We start from the raw sequence: 18,156 nt of genomic DNA, 5'->3' as shown, positions 1-18,156 counted from the left end.
GCTTGTGACTTGCGCGAGTTATTATACAAATTATATATGCGTCATGCTCTGTGGCACAAAAAGCATTCTGTTGAATTAAATACCGAAGCTATTTGCACATCTTCACTCAATCCCTTACAATAGCCAATGTGACTTAACTATAAACGATAACTTTTTTCACTTTGAATCGTTGTCTCCAACATGAGAGGTTTGCTTTGCTATTATAAAATCATTTTTGATCTGTTGCACAACAACATTGTTCGTAATCGCTCTTACAATATTAACCTGCGTGATCCTAGCCTAGCTAACACATAGATGCAGAGGCTGTACTCGGTAAAAATGAATAAGAGAGGCAACTGGATGACAAAGAAATGTTTTGGGAGGCAAAATAATGCTTGTATAAAATTTCATCGTTTGAAATACGGTACAACTTTCTGCAAAGCCGATCTAACGTTTAAAGCATGGTTTAACACATGCAACTTTAAAATTTTTGTCACCCAATTTAACACAACCTATTTCGTTAAATCAATGCTACTTTTCTTTTGATGGTGTAAACTAACAAATGTTTTAGTTATGCATCTGACATTGTCTTTCTGTGTGAGATGATTCTAAATCAATTGATTCACTTCTAACATGCTATACGTAGTAAGAAGTTCAGAAAATGTCGTTTACTCTCGTTGAAACTGAATTTTTAAGCGTCTCTAAACATAAACGGCAAAGATCACATATTCGTCTAAATTTCCAGGTTCTTTTCTTTCACGCAAACATATTTAAGCGATATAATAAGCAATTTTTGTTGTAATGTCGAAAGATTTAAAACCAAACTGCTCTACTACACTACTGCAACTCTACTAACAGTTTCTTCTCGAGAAATGCCATACTCGAGAATGTCTATCATTCACAATTTGTAAGAAAGTACTTTTTGTTCTTGCCAGTTCAAAGGCAGATCTCCCAGAGATGATTCTTATAGTTTCCGGCCATACTTAATCAAGAGATGATCGTTCATATTATTTCTACTGCGCATGTATTTTGGAAAATTTTTAAGACGATCGCTGCAGCAATCGTCGTGTGGCGATCTAACTTAAATACGACAAAAAAACAGCAATAAATAGACACTAAAGTGTTTTGCATAGTTTTCTATAAAATTTCTAAGGCATTCGTCATCTACGATGCTTTGCATTATCATGATAAAAAATGAAAAAAAAAATCAAATCATAGAATTACAGCACATTGATGAATATTTTCTTTTCGTTATTTATTTCTAAATTCTTCGTGAAATGCTTCGAAAATAACTTCTTCATTGTTTACACAAGCTGATTTCAACACAGTAATTAACCAATTTGGGCACTCACATATCATTGCATAAAATCTCTAAATCTCTGAATATTATGAAAAAACACAAGTCTATTGACACTTTCTTAAAAGTATTTACCATAACAGCATGCGATTTTCTATTTACATAAGCTAAAAATGTTTTCTCTAATTAAAAACTCGAAATACAAAACATTCCTCGCGCACTATAAATTAGTACCTTCAATTTCAATAACATACTTTATCAACGGTGAAGGTAAATTGAGAAGATGAATGTCTTGCATTCTCTTGAACATTCTTTTGCGAATCACAATCTTGCATTGTAAAGCCAACAAACGCGGAGTTTCTGCAACAAGAAACAAATAACAGTGCTTTCTTTCGGACTCTTAACAATAAATAACAATCACGAAGAAAAGGTGGTGGTGATGTGGTGTACTTGATCTTTGATCATCGACACACACGAGTAAAACAGGAAAACTAATTCTCATTAAAACTCTGTAATCCTGGTGCCAAACAAATGCTTTACAAAAATTCCAACAATTGAAATCCGTATGCAGTAATAAACCAATGCTTCATTTAATGCTTTAATACCTAAATAGCCTTAGTCAAAATAAGTTACAACAGCTCAATTAATAATATTTTTATAAGTTATAACAAATGTTCTTTTTGCCATATATTTACCAATAGAACTGTTTTTAAGGTATTTGCAAAAGTAAATAAATGCAAACGTTGTTGTAATTTATTTAACTTACTTTAAAAGCGCAACATTGACATGCAACAGCCTACCTAAGCTTTCCTTCATAATTTCGATGCCCTCTGTAAAGAAATTAGCATAAGCCGCGTCAATCGCAGTGTCGTCATCTTTTCCCAGCATCAAACAGTCTGCACCGTAACTTAATAACATATTCAGCAACTGCAATTTAATATCTTTCCCGTAGTTGGCACTAACAACGTAATGCAGAGAGGTGTTCATTACGACATCTTGAGCGTGAATATTCGATCCAGCATCCAATAGAAAAGCAGCTACTTTTACGTTTCCTAGAAAAACGATGGTAATCAATATACGTGTACGTGATGAAAAAGAAGTAAGGATTTGATTCAGGTAACAAAGCATAATGAATAGTAGCTAATGATTGGTTCTTACACCATTCATAGGTACCTTGAATACAAGCTTCGTGTAACGGTGTCCTTCTCTGATTACTTATTGCATTACATTTGGCACCATTCTTCAAAAGTTCAATCAATATTTTCTCAAAACCGCGATAAGCAGCTTCGTGTAATGGCGTGTGTCCTCCGGCATTGACCGTATTTATGTTTGCTCCAAGTGATATCAATAATTTCACCGTTTCCAGGTTGCCCTGACGACATGCTACGTGCAAGGGGGACCACGGCCGTCTGGGTCCTGGAACTGAAGTTTAAGCGCAACTTTTGCCGTACTACTTACTACTTAGAAAAAACTCTAGAAATTTCTTCAAGCAACTAAAATGCGGGTCGTCTTTACCGTTCTTTATAGCGTGCGCCATGGCCTGAGTTGCTTGTGTATTGCGTTGTCACGTGACAAATAGTATTATAGCTTCCTAATGAGTTGAGTCAATGGATGGTCAAGTCAAATTGGTTTACTTACAATATTTATCAAAGATGTTCTCTAAATAATGGAGATCAACTTTAAGTGCACGTGCTTCGTTACGTGTGCAAGAAAGTGTAATAGCCAATCAAAATACTTCTGAGTAGAAAGTCTGAACATCAGTCAATCAGTTGATGACATTGGTATGCTCTATTTCACGTGATCAAACCATAAATCACTTAAATGCAAATGTGGTTGATGGGGTCCAAAGTGATTCAAAGAAAAAGAGAAAGCAAGTTGTCTTACTCTTACTTACATTTTGAAGGGTTCTTTACATCACAGCCAGCATCAACAAGAACCTGAACTATTTCATTATGTCCAGCCTTTGCTGCTTCATGCAAAGGTTGCCAGTTGCCCTCACAAACGATCTCCGCATTTGCTCGAATAAGTTCTTTAACACATTCAACATGGTTGAATATGGTGGCCCAATGCAGCCCCCCTCTTCCATATTTATCACGTTTGTTCAGTTCCGCTCCATGTTCAATAAGAAGTTTCAATCCTTCAAGGTTACCTGCAGCGGCTGCTATGTGAAGAGCATTCTTTCTCTTGCTGTCTGAAGAGATGAATAATGTCAACTAGTTATCATGACCACAAAACCATTGAACTTAACCATTATTACCGACCCAGCTAGGTCAGATGAAACAATCACCAAAGAAGTAGTACCTACTAGTTAATCATGGCATTATATTTTTATTATATGACTATGACCTAATTATGGCAAAATCATCCATCACTTCTTAGACTAAAATATGTATAATAGAAAAAATAATCAAATAAAGTACCAGAGTTAAAGTAGTGTACAATTTGACTTACCAATACAGTCTGCATTTGCACCATTACGAAGAAGTACTTTCATACAGTCTGTATATCCATGCCTCGTGACCATGTGGAGCATTGTTTCTTTTGATCTGTCACATGTGAAATTGATCTCATCTTTTACATTCGGAACCAAAATTTGAAGCTGTTGTACAATCAAAATAAAAATTTCCAATACAAAAAGTAATAATCAGCCATGTAATTTAGAAACATTTTAACCATCTTTCCCAAGATATTGTGTATGTTGTAATTTACAAAAGATCTTGCATTTTGTAGGAATTACTATGATGCACACATTTGAAGGGGAATCCCAAATTCCCCTACTATATTGTACATCAATCTTTAACAATATGCTATTTACTACACACTGCAATCTAAATCTCATTATTTCAGCAGGGGGCGTTTTCAAAGCTTAAATCCGTGAAATGGTAAAATGGCACCATAACAAAGGCAAATTCCGTTAGATGAACATTAAAGCATTTAAATGCTACATTTTCAAACGAAAACAAATGAAAATTGATAAATTGTAAGTTATTTTTCCATCCATCTATAAAGGTCTACTTTCCTTTTTACCTTTCTGTAAATAAACGTCGATCAATGACAACTTACTGTTTCTCTATCGCCGGTCCTACAGGCCCGATGCAATTGTTGAACAACGCTGGGATTGATATTTACTGAAGGTGTAACAGGAGGTAATGGAGGCGGTAAAGGTACATGGTTATTGTTACCTTGTGCCATCGACAGTTTCAAAGTTGCATCTGTTCATAAATGGTAGAACCTTTTATGGATAAAATTTGTTATTTGTAAAAGTTGAAAATTTTTTGACGTTACTTACTGTGGTTACGTAAACTTCCGGTAGGAATGTTCATTTGTGGGCGATGCGGAGGCGTATGAGAACAAAAAAAGGATAAAGACAGAACGAAATAAAATGAACGAATCACTGCCAACATCGCTAACACAAAATTACAATCATTGAGCGATTTAACTACTTTTAGTGGCTACTTTGATTTCAATACATTTTACCTTAATATTGTCGAAAGTATAATTCATTAAGGTACTTATACCCCTTCAATGGATTTTTGTACAATTTACATGAAATAATATGAATTTTGGCATTTTCTGAATTGCATTGACTGGGGAAACTAATTGAGAAAAAAAAATTTTCACATTCTTGTTAATTACACTAATGAGCCAATATGGCGGCCGGCTAATTAGCACTGACGCGTGACATGATTTTGTGCAATTGAACAAGTTAAATATCATAAATGATACATTTTTTGGAAAGCTTAGAACATAATCTAGTGCCTGACGTTTTTATTTTTTCAAAAATCCTTTTTTATAAAAAAATATTGAAGAAAATCTAAATTTTTCATAAAACTCCCCACTAATTAATATGCAAATACATGATAATTAAAACATAATTAAGAAATTTTAAATTTTAAAAACGTCAGGCACTAGTTTAAGTTGTGTTTTATCTACATACCAAATTTCAATTTTCTGCATCAAATTCCAACAAAATTATGATGTCACAAAAACTACCCATTCTTGTAAAATCAATGAATGCAGAAAAGAGCAATTTAAAGTTTCCTTTTATAATATATATCTGTAAAGTGCCTTAGAACCCCCTTTCATAAGTTGGCCCTTCAATAGCCTCAGCTTTGTCCATATAACTTTTCCTTTGGTGTCTTAGAAATTTTCTTCTGTTCTTTACTGTTTCTGTTTTCTGTTTTGTGGAACATTTGTTTCTATTGATGACGACACTTTGGTTGCTTCCAAAGAAAATTTTCCTGGTGTTATATTCAAATCTTCAAAGATCTTTATAAAGAAAATATCTCCATCATTGAACTTTAGCACTGCTAAATATGTGGCAAGTGCAACAGTTTCTTTCTCTGCATAAGTTGACTTAGGACATCTCTCCCAAATCAACCCATTTAAACATTCATTAACATTTTGTGTTAAACCATGCATGCATTTCTCCAATAGCCTTTGGTCACATAAACTGTCAAAAACTGGTTCAATTAGTTCAACAATACATTTAGCTAAACCATTCTTATGTTTGTATGTTTCTGGGCTGACCTTATACTGACACCAACTGTTTTCTCCATCCGGACAAAGCTGATGTTGTGGGTTGGCGTCTGTGGATGCAACATGATACAAAGAAGCCTTTATATCCCTAGCCATTTTTTCAACATCATTGAGATTGTTTCTTACTGCCAGACCATAGTAGTTTTGTAAAATGTCTATTTTTCCATCTGTCAATCTTCCTTTACCAGCTAAACCTTTTCCATCCTGAAGTTTTACACCTTTATTAGCATTCTTCAACCTCCGCAACCTGCTCCCAACTCGTTTCTGGACATGACCAATACACTCTAATTTATTTGGTATTAGCTCATCTCCATAGGGTTTCCTATCAACAATATTGTTATAAGTAGAGGAATCACCATCACCAAGCATGTGAATATATTTTAGTCCTCGTGTCGCCACTGATCTTTCAAAAATTCTAACTGCTCCAACTGTTTCCATACTGTTGGAACTACCAGAGTGATTAATTTTGCAGAGGTGGTTGGCTTTCCACACTTCATACCTTGGATCACTTTGTTTCTTTTTCCATTTTTTGACACTCTTTACATTTATCTGAAAGAACTTCCACATCAACACATTTCTTTGTGGATAGAGAAATAGCAGTAACCACACCATTGTGTGACGCATGACCTCTTTTCTGCCATGTTCCATCCAGGGATATTCCACATTCTCCTTCATCATTTCCACATGCTTCTTTCACTTTAAATGCATTTGTTGTCATGCTATCGTTTGCCAGTTGTTCGATTATTGGGAAAAGTTGTTTGTTCTGAATCTTCGTGAAGTTCTTTCGAGTGGGTGGAGGAGGCATATTCATTACCTTGGCAAATGTTTGCATGGCATTGTGCCCTTTTCCGATTTCTCGAAACGCTAGCACAGATCGGACGTTGATTTCAAACGAGCGCCCATGTTTTTTAGACGTATGAAAGCAATGCTTCCAATCACATCTCGGATCTCGACAGTCCAAAACAACATACTGGGAAAATCCATGTTTTTTGTTTAAATCAATGTGAGCTGTTGTATCATCTCCGCATTCTGGGCATTTCAAAACGTCTTCAAAAACGCCAAACAACACAGACAAATCGATAAATATTGTGCCTTCTTTTATCGAGTCTATATGATCACGCTCAACTCCATAATCTGCACTTTGATCCCCAATTTCGACGCCAGAAGGACAAGTGTTTTCAACATGATCATCGCCATATTTGAATTTCTTAGCTGGTTTTCTAGGGGTAATTTTCACCCTTTTTCTACTTCTATTGCGACTATTTCCCATTATATTAAGAAGAAAACCAAAGAGAATGATTTTTCAAACAAAAAATTATAACTTTCCCAGCACAAAAATGTTAGAATTCAAAGATTATTGAAGGAACGTAATTTCTCACACTTCCCGATCGCCACGCTGTTCTTTATAGCTTTATACCATCCCCCAAACAGCTATTTACCACAGAATTACGACAAAACGAGCCGAAAGACCTTGTTAATAACATACGTCAAAGTAGCAAGGAATGAAAATGGTTTCAGAGAGTTTTTGGTGGATATTAGGAAGCCCTTTTTGGTTACTAAGGCGTTGCTAAGGCCCAAATTATTAAACAGTGTCAGTTTTTTTACTTTTTCAAGTATTTTGATGAAATATTTTACAAAATAAACTTCAAAATCATAAACTACAATACTCAATGTATCCAAAACAAACGAAATTGTTTTTTTCATTTTTTGAAACTTACGCCTGATTTGGAAGGGGAATAAGTACCTTAAGGTCAACTAAAACTAACCCTGGGGTTGCCCTAGATAGACTACGGTTCTTTACCATCCCATCACCGACTTTCCTAAAGCCAACAAACTTCTTCGTTGGTTTATTAAAACAAATGTTTGCACCTGAATACGAAAAGAGTTTAAAATAATCTGAAAGGTCTATGAAGGAAACAAAAGAAACAATAAAATATTGTTGTTATGTTCACTCAAACCCAATGCTCAAGTTTCATTTGGCCATCATTAACTTTCATTATAGTGCAGAAGTGCAATGACAGAAATGGAACTTTGATTTATCGAGGATTTTAATTCGGCTCTCTTTATTATGGTATGCAATGTATTCATGTATTTCATACTTTAACTCAGCATAAATTATTCATCTTTGCCTGATGAACTTACAAACATAATTTAATCGAAGAACTTTTACTTTACAGGTTTTACTGATGAAGGCTTTAAACTAAACACCACAAATTAAAACATTAGTTTTACAATAATTGAATGAGTAAAACAAATTCCTGAAACATAGTGAATCGGAGCAAATTACGAATGATGAAGAAATTATTTTATGCTATGTTCATTTTTTAATACAGAGCTAAAATTTTCAGTTTTGCTGGTTGAAAGATTGGATTTGGGATGATTTTTCAATCCAAAGCTAAGATTTTCAGTTTTACCGGTTGAAAGATTGGATTTGGGACTTCCTTCGAGAGATTGAGCTGTAGAAATCACATGACGATCTTACTCAGACAAACCAGTCCAACAACAGGCCCAGTCATTTCAAAGGAAAGAAATTTTGAATTAACGTCAAACATTGAATATCAAACTACAAAATGAAAGCTCCGTCATAAAACAAGACCCAGTTTGGTGAAATCAATGAATCATCAATGCACTTGACTACAAGCATGTTACGACCACGCATACTCATATCCCATAGCTCTCAACCTTGCAAGAATTTCTCAAAATCCTCATAGTAATCATCTTCGTCAGCATTGGACCAAGACTCTGTAGTTCTAAAAAACAACTTTGCTTTTAATGGCAAGAAATAAGACGATCGTACGGCAATCGATAAAAGCTAGTAGTAGAGAACCGCTAATTTATTAAATGTTATCCTTTATAAAGCTGAAAGAAAATTTAAAGGTTCTTTATGAGAAGTTTCCTCTTTGTCAGGATAATGAATCAACAGAATAAAAGCCCTGGTTGTTTACAGTTATCTATCCATAGGAAATCCATCTTAACATAGATACATCTTGCAATTGTTATCTTAGTATTGATGCAAACTATTTTCATCTGGAATCTAAGTAACACTTCAGAACCAAAACTTACGGGTAAGGTACGCCGTATTGTTCCAGGTACACCTGCTGGTATAAAAGTTCTTCATCATTTTCATACGCATTTTCGTCGTAAACTTCTTGAGCGCCGCTATCGATCGCATAGTCGTTCCACTCGTCTAAAATAAGAAAGAACTACATAACACTGTAATATGAAATTAGAGTAGAGTTTTGATCCACTATAGTCTTCTTTTCTTAATCTTTTCTGCCTGTATCTGCGAACCTTGAAAAAATTATCTACTTACTACCTAATATACCATTTAATGGAAATGTTTTTTTCACACATCTGTTTATCATGCACAAACTTACTTTTAACCACATAACGTTTAGCATTGAAAACTATAATGCACTCTCTTCGAACGGAGACATATTTTTGAAGCGTTAATAACGTTGTGGTCTTAGACTTTCGGTTTGAAGCTAAATACCCCTATTTAGATAACGAAAACGAGACATGTAATCTGCAACGTTATTAACATTACCTTCATTTAGTACTGGTATGTCACTTTCTTGTTCCTCTTCTAACATTCCCCTTATGTTCTAAACATTAAAGGTTCAAATTCAGTAACATAAAAGCGGCCATAAATGATAGTGAAACATGCAAGAGCATAATTACAATATAATGTGCTGCCTGAAGGTATTGAAGGTCCAATCGATTGCAGTAGATCGCTAAGTTATTTTAGCGGCATAATTATTTGTATGTAATAATTATTTAAGACCAAATGATTATAAATTATATGAACGTGTACAATTTTATCTCAATTGCAACAATACTCAATGAAGAATGTAATTACTGGAATGAAAATGGAGGTTTCTTGTGTAGCAAGCATATCTGGTACTGATACTGGAGCTTGAGACCCCAGTTGGCTTCTTTCAACTCACAAACACGATGAAATAACCCTCGAGCAGTACTGAAATTCAAAACCAAAATAATTTTTCGCATCATATCACGTTTTCAACCCTATATTCTCTAACGCAGCAACCACACCAGACTTGCCAATTTTGTAGCTTTGGCAAACTAAGACTTCAATTTCGTCATAAAGAAAACACGATTAGTTTTCAGTTTCAAATATTGCCAAATAAAGCCCTACATTTGAGTTCATTGACTGCTGTCAATCTATTTAAAGTCATATAATACAAATTTGTGCATACTTCACGTTAGTATAAGACAGTGGCGAAGCCAGCCCGATTGTTTAGTCCATGCAGCTACGTGAATTTCGGTGTGTTCGCACCATTGAACTAAAATACAAGGAACGCTACCTGAAGCACATAATTGAAGCCAAATCTTACACCCAGACACGCGTGTTTCGAGATTCCTCGCGGAGAGATGATTGATTGAAATACACACGCGTGTCTGGGGTAAATCGTCGCCAGGTGTAAGATTTGGCTTCAAAAAATTATTAGGCTTTTGCATTACAGGTAGCGTTCCATGTATTTTAGTTCAATGGTCTCACACTGTGAAAACAATATGGTGATAATAATCTGATATCAACATAGCATGCAGGACCAATACTTGTCGGTTGAATTCGCTACTGGAGTAAGGGGCTCACCTGTCAACAAGTTCATCAACTGCCAACTGTTTTACAGAATGAAATAACTCGTTCTCTTGATCAAGCAAGCCTCCAGTCAACTTAAGAAATAAAGAAAACTCACATAAGTTTTATGTCTTGCACTTTGTCAAGTTTGTGCGTACAAAGCGGTTGGGTGATATTGAACAAAGTACGTAACACAGAGATTAGATAGCAGATAAAATATGGCAGCATATTGATTTGATTGTATAAAACATACGAACAATCACAACAACATTTAAAATGAAAATTGCAATGAAGATCAATTGAATTTAATAGAATTGTTCGACAACTCTATGCAGCAGTTCAACTTGTCAAAGAAGCTTTCAAACGCAAACAAAGAGATCACACAGTACAACGTGACTCACATACAGAAAGACTAATAAAAACAAATAACTCGAAACTTCAAAGACACCTCAGCATGAACGACATGTGTGAAATCAATTCTCTGGACAAATGAACAAGGAGACTATTATTCTAGTTTGTGTAGCTAAACATTTGCAACATTTTTTAAAGAAAAATAATTATGTGTTTGGTGAACAGCTTAACCTAGTAAATATACTAGATCAAATGATTCCCGCTCATCAAAAAGAAAATCAAGACGAACATGAGAGGAGTTCACGACAGCTTACATAAAATTTACAGAAGCTTCCCTACCTTTAAAAGTTTTCCAGCGGTTATGAGAAGCTTCGGATTGCTACAGCTTAAGAGTTTTTTTAACAAATCTGTGACAACACATAATAATTTACCAATAGTCTTGTCGTTCTTGTCCTGGATGACAAAAGACAAAAACGAATATGGTGAACAGAAAAAAAGTTGAATTTTGACTGAAAATCAAACTGAAATTTCATGGTGACCAAACTTCAAGTTAAAAAATTCTCATGTTGTGTATTTCAGCATTTGTGAACTTTGCGTAACAATACACGTACTGAAGTCGCAACTAGAGTAACTTGACGACTACAAATAGTTATTGATATTGTAGCTAAAATCGTTCAACATACAATATGATCGATTCAAGTCCCCTGCCCTCAATGACCTCCAAGTAATTTGAATAGTATATTTTAAATGAATTTTAAAAGGTTACATGCCTCAGATCAGATGAAAAGGATCGAATGCGATCTTTACGTATGCAAACCTTGTAATTTCGAAGCAATTCACCCATAAAAAGGGCAAGACTACATGCTCTTTCTAGATCGCTTTCAATTGTGTTGTCAAACATGGTATTTTCTTTACTACACCTAAAAAATTCAACAGCCTTGCATGTACATTCTTGCATGTAAATGGTTAATGAGGTTCTTTATGTACGTATATGATCATCAGGATGTTATATTTTTTCACAATACGCATTTAGAAAAGTTCATTTTTATCTACAGTAATTACCTATAAGCACAATACAACATAAATGGACTATATTTGAAGGACTGTTTCCATTTAAAAAACCAAAAAAAAAACGTTCGAGTGTATCTGCCGTAACAAACTGGTTAAAAACGTGAATGAATCAATTCAATATTTGATAAAGTTAAACACAAACGTCCATTTGACATTTTTAAAAACAATGGAATATAAAAATAAAATAGTGCACACAAAAATGACATTAAAACTCTAGTTATAGCACAGTTTTGTCAAGCCATGCAAAGAAATGCCAAAAAAGAAGTTTAAATGAAAAATGAAAATAGTTCAAAGTGTTACAGAGTGCAGGTTTACCTTTTCAAAAAATTTCGAAATGGAATCGAGTCCATGCGTTGACCACCAAGTATCTATCCATATGTCCAGCCAATCTTGATCCAGTATATTGAAAATGACGGTCTGCTACACACTATACCAAACAAATATTACATATTTATAATGCTCTAAGCTATGTACAATCCATTACAAAATGAAACAGCAAGAATCCCTACCTTTTCAAAGAGTATATCTGACACCAATGTCATGTCATTTTCATCTTTTAAATGCAATAACAAATAGCTCACAGTAGCTTCTGCAATTTCATCAAACAAACCAGGATCTTCTGTAAGTTGTTTCATTTTACTAGTCATAAAATTTACAATGGTATTCGATCTTTCCTCGGTTTCTTTGTGTATTGCAAAACGTCTTCCAGGGATAAATTGGAGCATTAACAGCTGTAACAAGTGAATTTGAAGGTCTAGCCTGTACTTGCTGAGATTTTGGAACAAATTCAGGATTATTAACAGATTTCCACAAATCACTTCCTTGTATTTCAGTTTGATGATCTTCTTCTTTGATTTCTTTTACGTCTAGGAGAGGGAAATATACAAACACCTTATATATTATGGTATGGTAGTGGAGAGGGGTGCTATTGGTTGGTGTCTAATGAGTTGCTATTGAAAAATGTGCACATGCTCAAATTCATTGCAGATCATGTGTTTAATGAGTGATAAAGCAAATTCATAATGGTACAAATTAGCAAAATTAGGTCAAAGAAGCATTGTTGTAATGGTGCCAAATCTGAGATATTTACTGTTTGTAAAATGACTCATTTTCAAAGAATACAAAATATATAATCAAATTTCCAAGCAACTTCTGGTTTTTCTTTTAAAGCAAGTTTCATGTAGCTACAGTTAGTGTAGTAAAAAAGATTTGTTAACATTTAGTTTTCTAATTTCTAAATTAAAAATAAATGACTTTTTGCATACGTAGAAACTATTTGTGCATATAAATGACTTTGCTTGTAAACCACTTTTGCATACAAACAACTTTTGTATACAAACAACTTGCACACGTAAAGGTAATAGGGCAACATATGAAGTTTGGTTTAAATGTCTTAGCCAAAAACATTTTTCATTACAGCAAAGTTTCTAGGAGAAGATTCAATGAGGTAAAGTTTCATTAATTATTTAATTTATGTCTTGCCCTCGACTTTCTACAATTTTTGTAACAATGTTTGATTAGTTGAAAAAGATATAATGTTGTTGCATTTTCACCTAAAATAATGAAAATTGCATAAACCTGATAGTTCTTCAATAAAGGATAGGGGATTTAATTTGTTAAAGAACTGACTTCCATTGAAAAACAGTTGTAAGCCGTTTTCATGTAAAGTTGTCAATGGAAGGACAGTTGATTGTGGGAATCAATCACTTCAATTTGGAAAAAGTATCAATTTTTCATTGTTGTTTATTTCTCTAGAGATTTCCCAAAAACTTAAAAAATAGTTTCATTTTAGCAAATACTTTGCAGAATCATTTTGCATTGGGTTCTAAATGATAACGTAAATATCAAAACCAGGCTATATGACAAATGTTGTTGAGGTATGTCTGATCATTCTGATGATACAAAAAAATTAGTAACTTAAACAAAATGACTTAGTTTGTTGAAGACGTCATGTTTCAAAATTTTAAAGATTTCTAAGCAAATATACGTAAGTAATAAATTCTTGCAGAAGCTTTTTAATGAAACCTTTTGCTAAATACAAGACCATTTGTTGTAATTAAATTATAAAACAAAAACAATGCCAAAATTATTGCAACAGTTCTGAGAATTGCGCTGTTTACTGCACTCTTGTTAACTCATAATTGATCAGTGGGTGATAGTGATCAACATTTTGATAAAACATAAGAGTAAGACTTTCGCGAATGATGGTGATTCAATGATAAAACTCATGAACAGTTTAACTAATTTTAATAAATACTGACCGGCCAAAGGCTCCAAGCTCAGACTGCTGTCGTCCTTTGCAGATTGCTGTACTGTTGAAACAGGTGGTTTTTCATCTTTAGGACTAAGAGTACTATCTTCCAAACTCTGATTTTAGAAGTAGTAGTAAATTCACCGGGTTTTCTCAAAGGCGCAGGTGGTTTATTTCTTCCTCTTCCACGACCACGACCACGACCAGCAGACGAACTCATTGCTGACATTTTACTAGCATTATTTCCAATAATATCCGTTTCTCACGTGGAGTTGACGAAGCTCTGAAACTACAAGTTGCCATATTGAATTCAAATAAATCCTATTTCAAGCAATGCAAATTTTGTACTTGTTATATCCACTTTTATCCTTCTGTATCCCTTCCCCCATTGCATTTAAGCACAGCATACCAAGAACACTTTCACAAGGGGTGAAATACTACAAAAAAAAAGAGGGACTGCGGAGCTAGTTCAAGATGGGAGGGGGGGGGGAGAAAGTAGGTCGCTATATTTCAAAAAAGAAATAGCTTGTTCATAAGAGAGGGCACGGGCATCGACGCGTCTCTGGTCAAGGATCCCTGTTTATAAGGAAAACAGGCTGCAAACTTTTATGCTCCATCCTACAACCTTCATTTTTCAATAAATTTGTAAAACTTTGTCCAATAAAACGTCATCCTTATAAATGATTACTTTTCATTAAACAGAGACAACGTTGTCGTGTCACCTGACGTCACAATATTTGTGGGTTTATACATTATTTAATGATCGATAAATTGTAAGTCAACTTTCACCTAAATGAGCGTTTGATCATAACAAAGGTAATCGATTTATATCCTAGCAATAGCTGCATAGGCAAGATTCATCGAATTCTTATGCCTAAACTTTGAAAGCCATTAGAGAATCAGCATCATTGTTCTTCAGTCAAATGTAAATTCATTCTTATTAATCATGATTCAACAATTTTCATCGCACTAAACGTACGACGATTAAAAAAGCACTTTGCAAGCACTAAGAAAATAAAACTTTAGAGTTACAAGTTGTTTCCAACGTTTATCAACAGAGTAAGCCATAACGTATTTGTAAATAGGCTTTTATCAAAATTATTTTATGAACCGCATTCTAAATCAGAACGGCTCGTTGAAGGGAAAATGTGGATGATGTTCATCACGTGGTACTTGTTTACCATTGACCTAGCAAAAAAACAACAACAAACAAGAAGGCAAGTTAAAGGGATGGAAGTATTTCGTTCAAAGGAGCATAAAAGTTAGATCATTTCCAGATATCTCTCACCTCAATCATTGGGATACAGGGCTCCATGGTCTGTGAAAGGATTCGATCACTTTCATGTCGTCTGACGATAAACTGAAGTCGAAGACCTGATAAAAAAGTAAGCTGATCGGTTCTGTGCAAAATGAAGGAAAAATCGCTTCGAAAAAAATCAATGTCTTCTTAAGATTAGGAAATCGTTGTAGCAGTATATACTGAAGACAGACAAGTGTTGTAATATTTAGATATAGTAAAACACCGATTTTAAGGGGTGGGGTGGGGTGTTTACAGGATGTGACGTGTTCGGCAACTATCTTAGAGAGGTGTGAAAATACGGTACCTGGAAATTCTCTTTGATTCGATGAGGAAGCACTTTGGGAATGACGGAAACGCCTCTTTCAATTTGAAATCTGATGCAAACTTGGGCAGCACTTTTGTTGTATTTCTTAGCTACTTCAAGGATTTTATTGTTCGAGAAGCAGTGGATCACCAGGCTTAGCCCAGGGACGGTCGAGGCGATCCAAGGGACTGTATGCAGTTACTGTTTGAAAAAAGACAATAAAATAGACAATGGGTGAACCTTGAGAAAACATTTTTTTGGAAGTGAAAAGAATTTTACGTCCAGAATGTTGAAAACATACCGACAATTTGGTTATCTTTACAAAAGTTTATGAGATCTGACTGATTGAGATAAGGATGGCATTCAACTTGAAGTACAGCGGGTTTTATCTTGCATTTCGACATTATCTCGCTTATTTGTTTACTGTTGAAATTAGACAATCCTAAAATAAAGGATAAAATGAAAAAGGACTTACCAGGAGGAACTAACTTAAGGATAGGGAAATTTAACGAAGGTCTTAACAATTTCTTTTGCACTTTTAAAAAACAGCGTGTCAAACAATTCAATTGAAGCTGAAGTGGATAACATTATTGATACATAGAATTGTGTTCAAAACGAAATAAACGTGAAGCAGCTGACATTTGATCATGTACATCTACATTTATCATAGTCATCATCTCAACCACACTGCAATTCTTGCTTAATTTTAATTATACATGTATGATGCACACATGAAGCTCCCATGCTGTGCCCATAGTATAAATGCTTAACTGTGCCAAATGGTCAAAAGATTTGTCAATCAAAATGACATTGAAGCTACTCAAGTTGTTTGACATGGCTTTTGTAAATAATCTTTCACTAGTAAAAGAGAATGTTAGGGATATTCTCTCAATAAGCACACACCAGGGAATGATAAAAACTACAATAACATTGCTGATCACAATCAATTCTTTGTCTGTTTGACACAAGATTTCTGAACAATTTGTTTGTTTTTTTGAACATGTTGAAAAATCTTGCAAATGTTGTGAAGTAATTATTTATAAACACCTCCAAAACATTTAATTGACTTATATAGTAGGAAACTTTCACACTATTTGAGGTAATTTGTGTAGCTCCAATGAAATTTTTCATTGAAAAATATTTTACTATACTTGCATGCAATCCATAGCTCAGACTTTTAACAATTTTTTCAAAAATAAATCAGGGATCATAATTAAGTAATTAAGGCATTAACCGTTTTACCAATATTTTCACCAAGCCTTCATCAACTAGTTTTTCCATAGCCGTCCATGTCTCAAAGGGATGTACATCGCTATATTGCAATGAACCATCCTTATTCTTGGGAAAAGGAATGCCAGACTTAAGGGCTATAGGCCAATGGATAAGGTATAGGTCCAAATATTCCAGCTGTAAATCTTTCAATGTTTGCACACAGGCAGGTCTAACATCCTCAGCAGCATGCTTTGTATTCCAAAGCTTTGAGGTGATAAACAGATCCTCTCTTTTGATATCCTATTTAAATTTTAAAGATCACAATGGTAAAGTTTCAATATAAGATCAAAATGGTTTTAGCATCTGGACTACTCGCAAGGAAAAACAACACATTTCAAACACCAGAAAATCAATCAACTCAGATGCAACAAAAACTCAAATCTGTGGCATGACATAAACGTTTTACAATAAAGTTTTGACGGCATCAAAAAAATTGTTCTGCTCAGAAAAATCTTCACCATTGAATATGAAAAAATGATGAATTTTCTTGTCTTTGTCTTTATGTAAAATATTGCATTGCACAAAACAGATATAGAAATGCACAATAGTAACGAAATTTATCAAATATACATGATATTGGCATGGTGAAGTCAGCCCTCAGAATTAAAAGTTTGTATTGTGCACCTTAAATCTCACGTACACAGTTTACAAACTTTCCAGTCTGGCCAGCCCTAACTATTACTTCTACAGTGTAAAGTTTTAAGCAAAATTATTATTAATTTTTGAATACAATATCAACGGTCACGCCATTACTGATCAGGCATCTAAGTATAATTTGTGTAACGGTTTTAATTTTTTTTTTCTACTAAAACTCTATGTTATGTTCAATACCTTTCCAATTTTTTCCTTTAAAGCTATACCAATTTCCTTTTCGTTGCCATAAACTGCTGCACAGTCGATGTGCTTATAACCTGAATCAATGGCGACTTTAACAGCATCACCCACAACCCCAGGTTTGCTCTTCCAAGTACCTAAACCAAGTAATGGGATAGTGGAACCTGAATGAAGCTGTGCTACATGCATTTCACCTTTTTTTAGCTTTCAGAATACGATTTTTATCAGAAAGAGAAAGAAATTATTAGAAGTTTGAACAATGGAAAAATGACAGCGGGGGTCGCATAGGGTGTTATAAGAGAACTATGGGTAATTAGTAGTAATTAGATACAACTGTGAATACTATAATACTGTATTG

The 18,156-nt window shown here is 34.3% G+C and overlaps 4 protein-coding genes and 1 long non-coding RNA gene across 7 annotated transcripts in view; 1 reads left to right on the top strand and 4 right to left on the bottom strand.

Moving 5' to 3' along the window:
• Positions 1-40, bottom strand: part of LOC124444940 (protein BFR2-like) — a 3,225-nt gene extending 3,185 nt beyond the window's left edge. For both annotated transcript variants that reach the window (XM_046995654.1, XM_046995645.1), the window contains exon 1: positions 1-40. This exon is cut by the window's left edge and continues 150 nt beyond it. The gene's annotated coding sequence lies outside the window, so the exon portion shown is untranslated.
• A 1,179-nt stretch (positions 41-1,219) lies between these two features.
• On the bottom strand, positions 1,220-4,575 carry LOC124444903 (ankyrin repeat and SOCS box protein 13-like). 2 transcript variants are annotated; one of them, XM_046995590.1, is made up of 6 exons: positions 4,340-4,575; positions 3,728-3,875; positions 3,171-3,467; positions 2,450-2,698; positions 2,077-2,328; positions 1,220-1,636 (listed from the first exon to the last, which is right to left on the bottom strand). In XM_046995590.1, exons 1-6 carry the CDS (start codon positions 4,466-4,468, stop codon positions 1,497-1,499), a joined length of 1,215 nt encoding a protein of 404 aa, XP_046851546.1. In that variant the 5' UTR covers positions 4,469-4,575; the 3' UTR covers positions 1,220-1,496. The 2 variants fall into 2 exon arrangements, with proteins under 2 accessions (XP_046851546.1, XP_046851555.1); XM_046995599.1 differs by having other exon boundaries at positions 4,459-4,574.
• Positions 4,462-4,877, top strand: LOC124445000. The gene is made up of 2 exons (XR_006948078.1): positions 4,462-4,501; positions 4,590-4,877. It is a non-coding gene; the product is annotated as an uncharacterized LOC124445000 (long non-coding RNA).
• Positions 4,878-5,437: 560 nt separating this feature from the next.
• On the bottom strand, positions 5,438-7,089 carry LOC124438534. The gene is given in 2 exon segments (XM_046988706.1): positions 5,438-6,348; positions 6,350-7,089. Coding segments are annotated over 2 exon segments (1,647 nt in total). The 5' UTR covers positions 7,086-7,089.
• Positions 7,090-15,002: 7,913 nt separating this feature from the next.
• LOC124444971 (aldo-keto reductase family 1 member A1-B-like) lies at positions 15,003-18,089 on the bottom strand. The gene is given in 8 exon segments (XM_046995679.1): positions 15,003-15,276; positions 15,377-15,396; positions 15,399-15,462; positions 15,693-15,819; positions 15,821-15,893; positions 15,994-16,162; positions 16,935-17,204; positions 17,796-18,089. Coding segments are annotated over 8 exon segments (981 nt in total). The 5' UTR covers positions 17,988-18,089; the 3' UTR covers positions 15,003-15,210.
• Positions 18,090-18,156: the final 67 nt, after the last annotated feature.

The sequence above is a fragment of the Xenia sp. Carnegie-2017 genome, unplaced genomic scaffold (assembly GCF_021976095.1).
Source record: "Xenia sp. Carnegie-2017 unplaced genomic scaffold, XeniaSp_v1 HiC_scaffold_1, whole genome shotgun sequence".
Taxonomy (NCBI): Eukaryota; Metazoa; Cnidaria; class Anthozoa; order Malacalcyonacea; family Xeniidae; genus Xenia; species Xenia sp. Carnegie-2017.
Note: the sequence above shows the minus strand (reverse complement) of the source record. Positions and strands in the feature narration are given on the sequence as shown.

Coding starts and splice junctions, on each gene's coding strand:
- LOC124444903 (XM_046995590.1), bottom strand. CDS start 4,468: ATGGCACAAGGTAACAATAACCATGTACCTTTACCGCCTCCATTACCT. Junction 2,699..3,170: donor TGTAAAGAACCCTTCAAAAT/GTAAGTAAGAGT, acceptor CTTAAACTTCAG/TTCCAGGACCCAGACGGCCG. Junction 1,637..2,076: donor AATTATGAAGGAAAGCTTAG/GTAGGCTGTTGC, acceptor TTCTTGTTGCAG/AAACTCCGCGTTTGTTGGCT.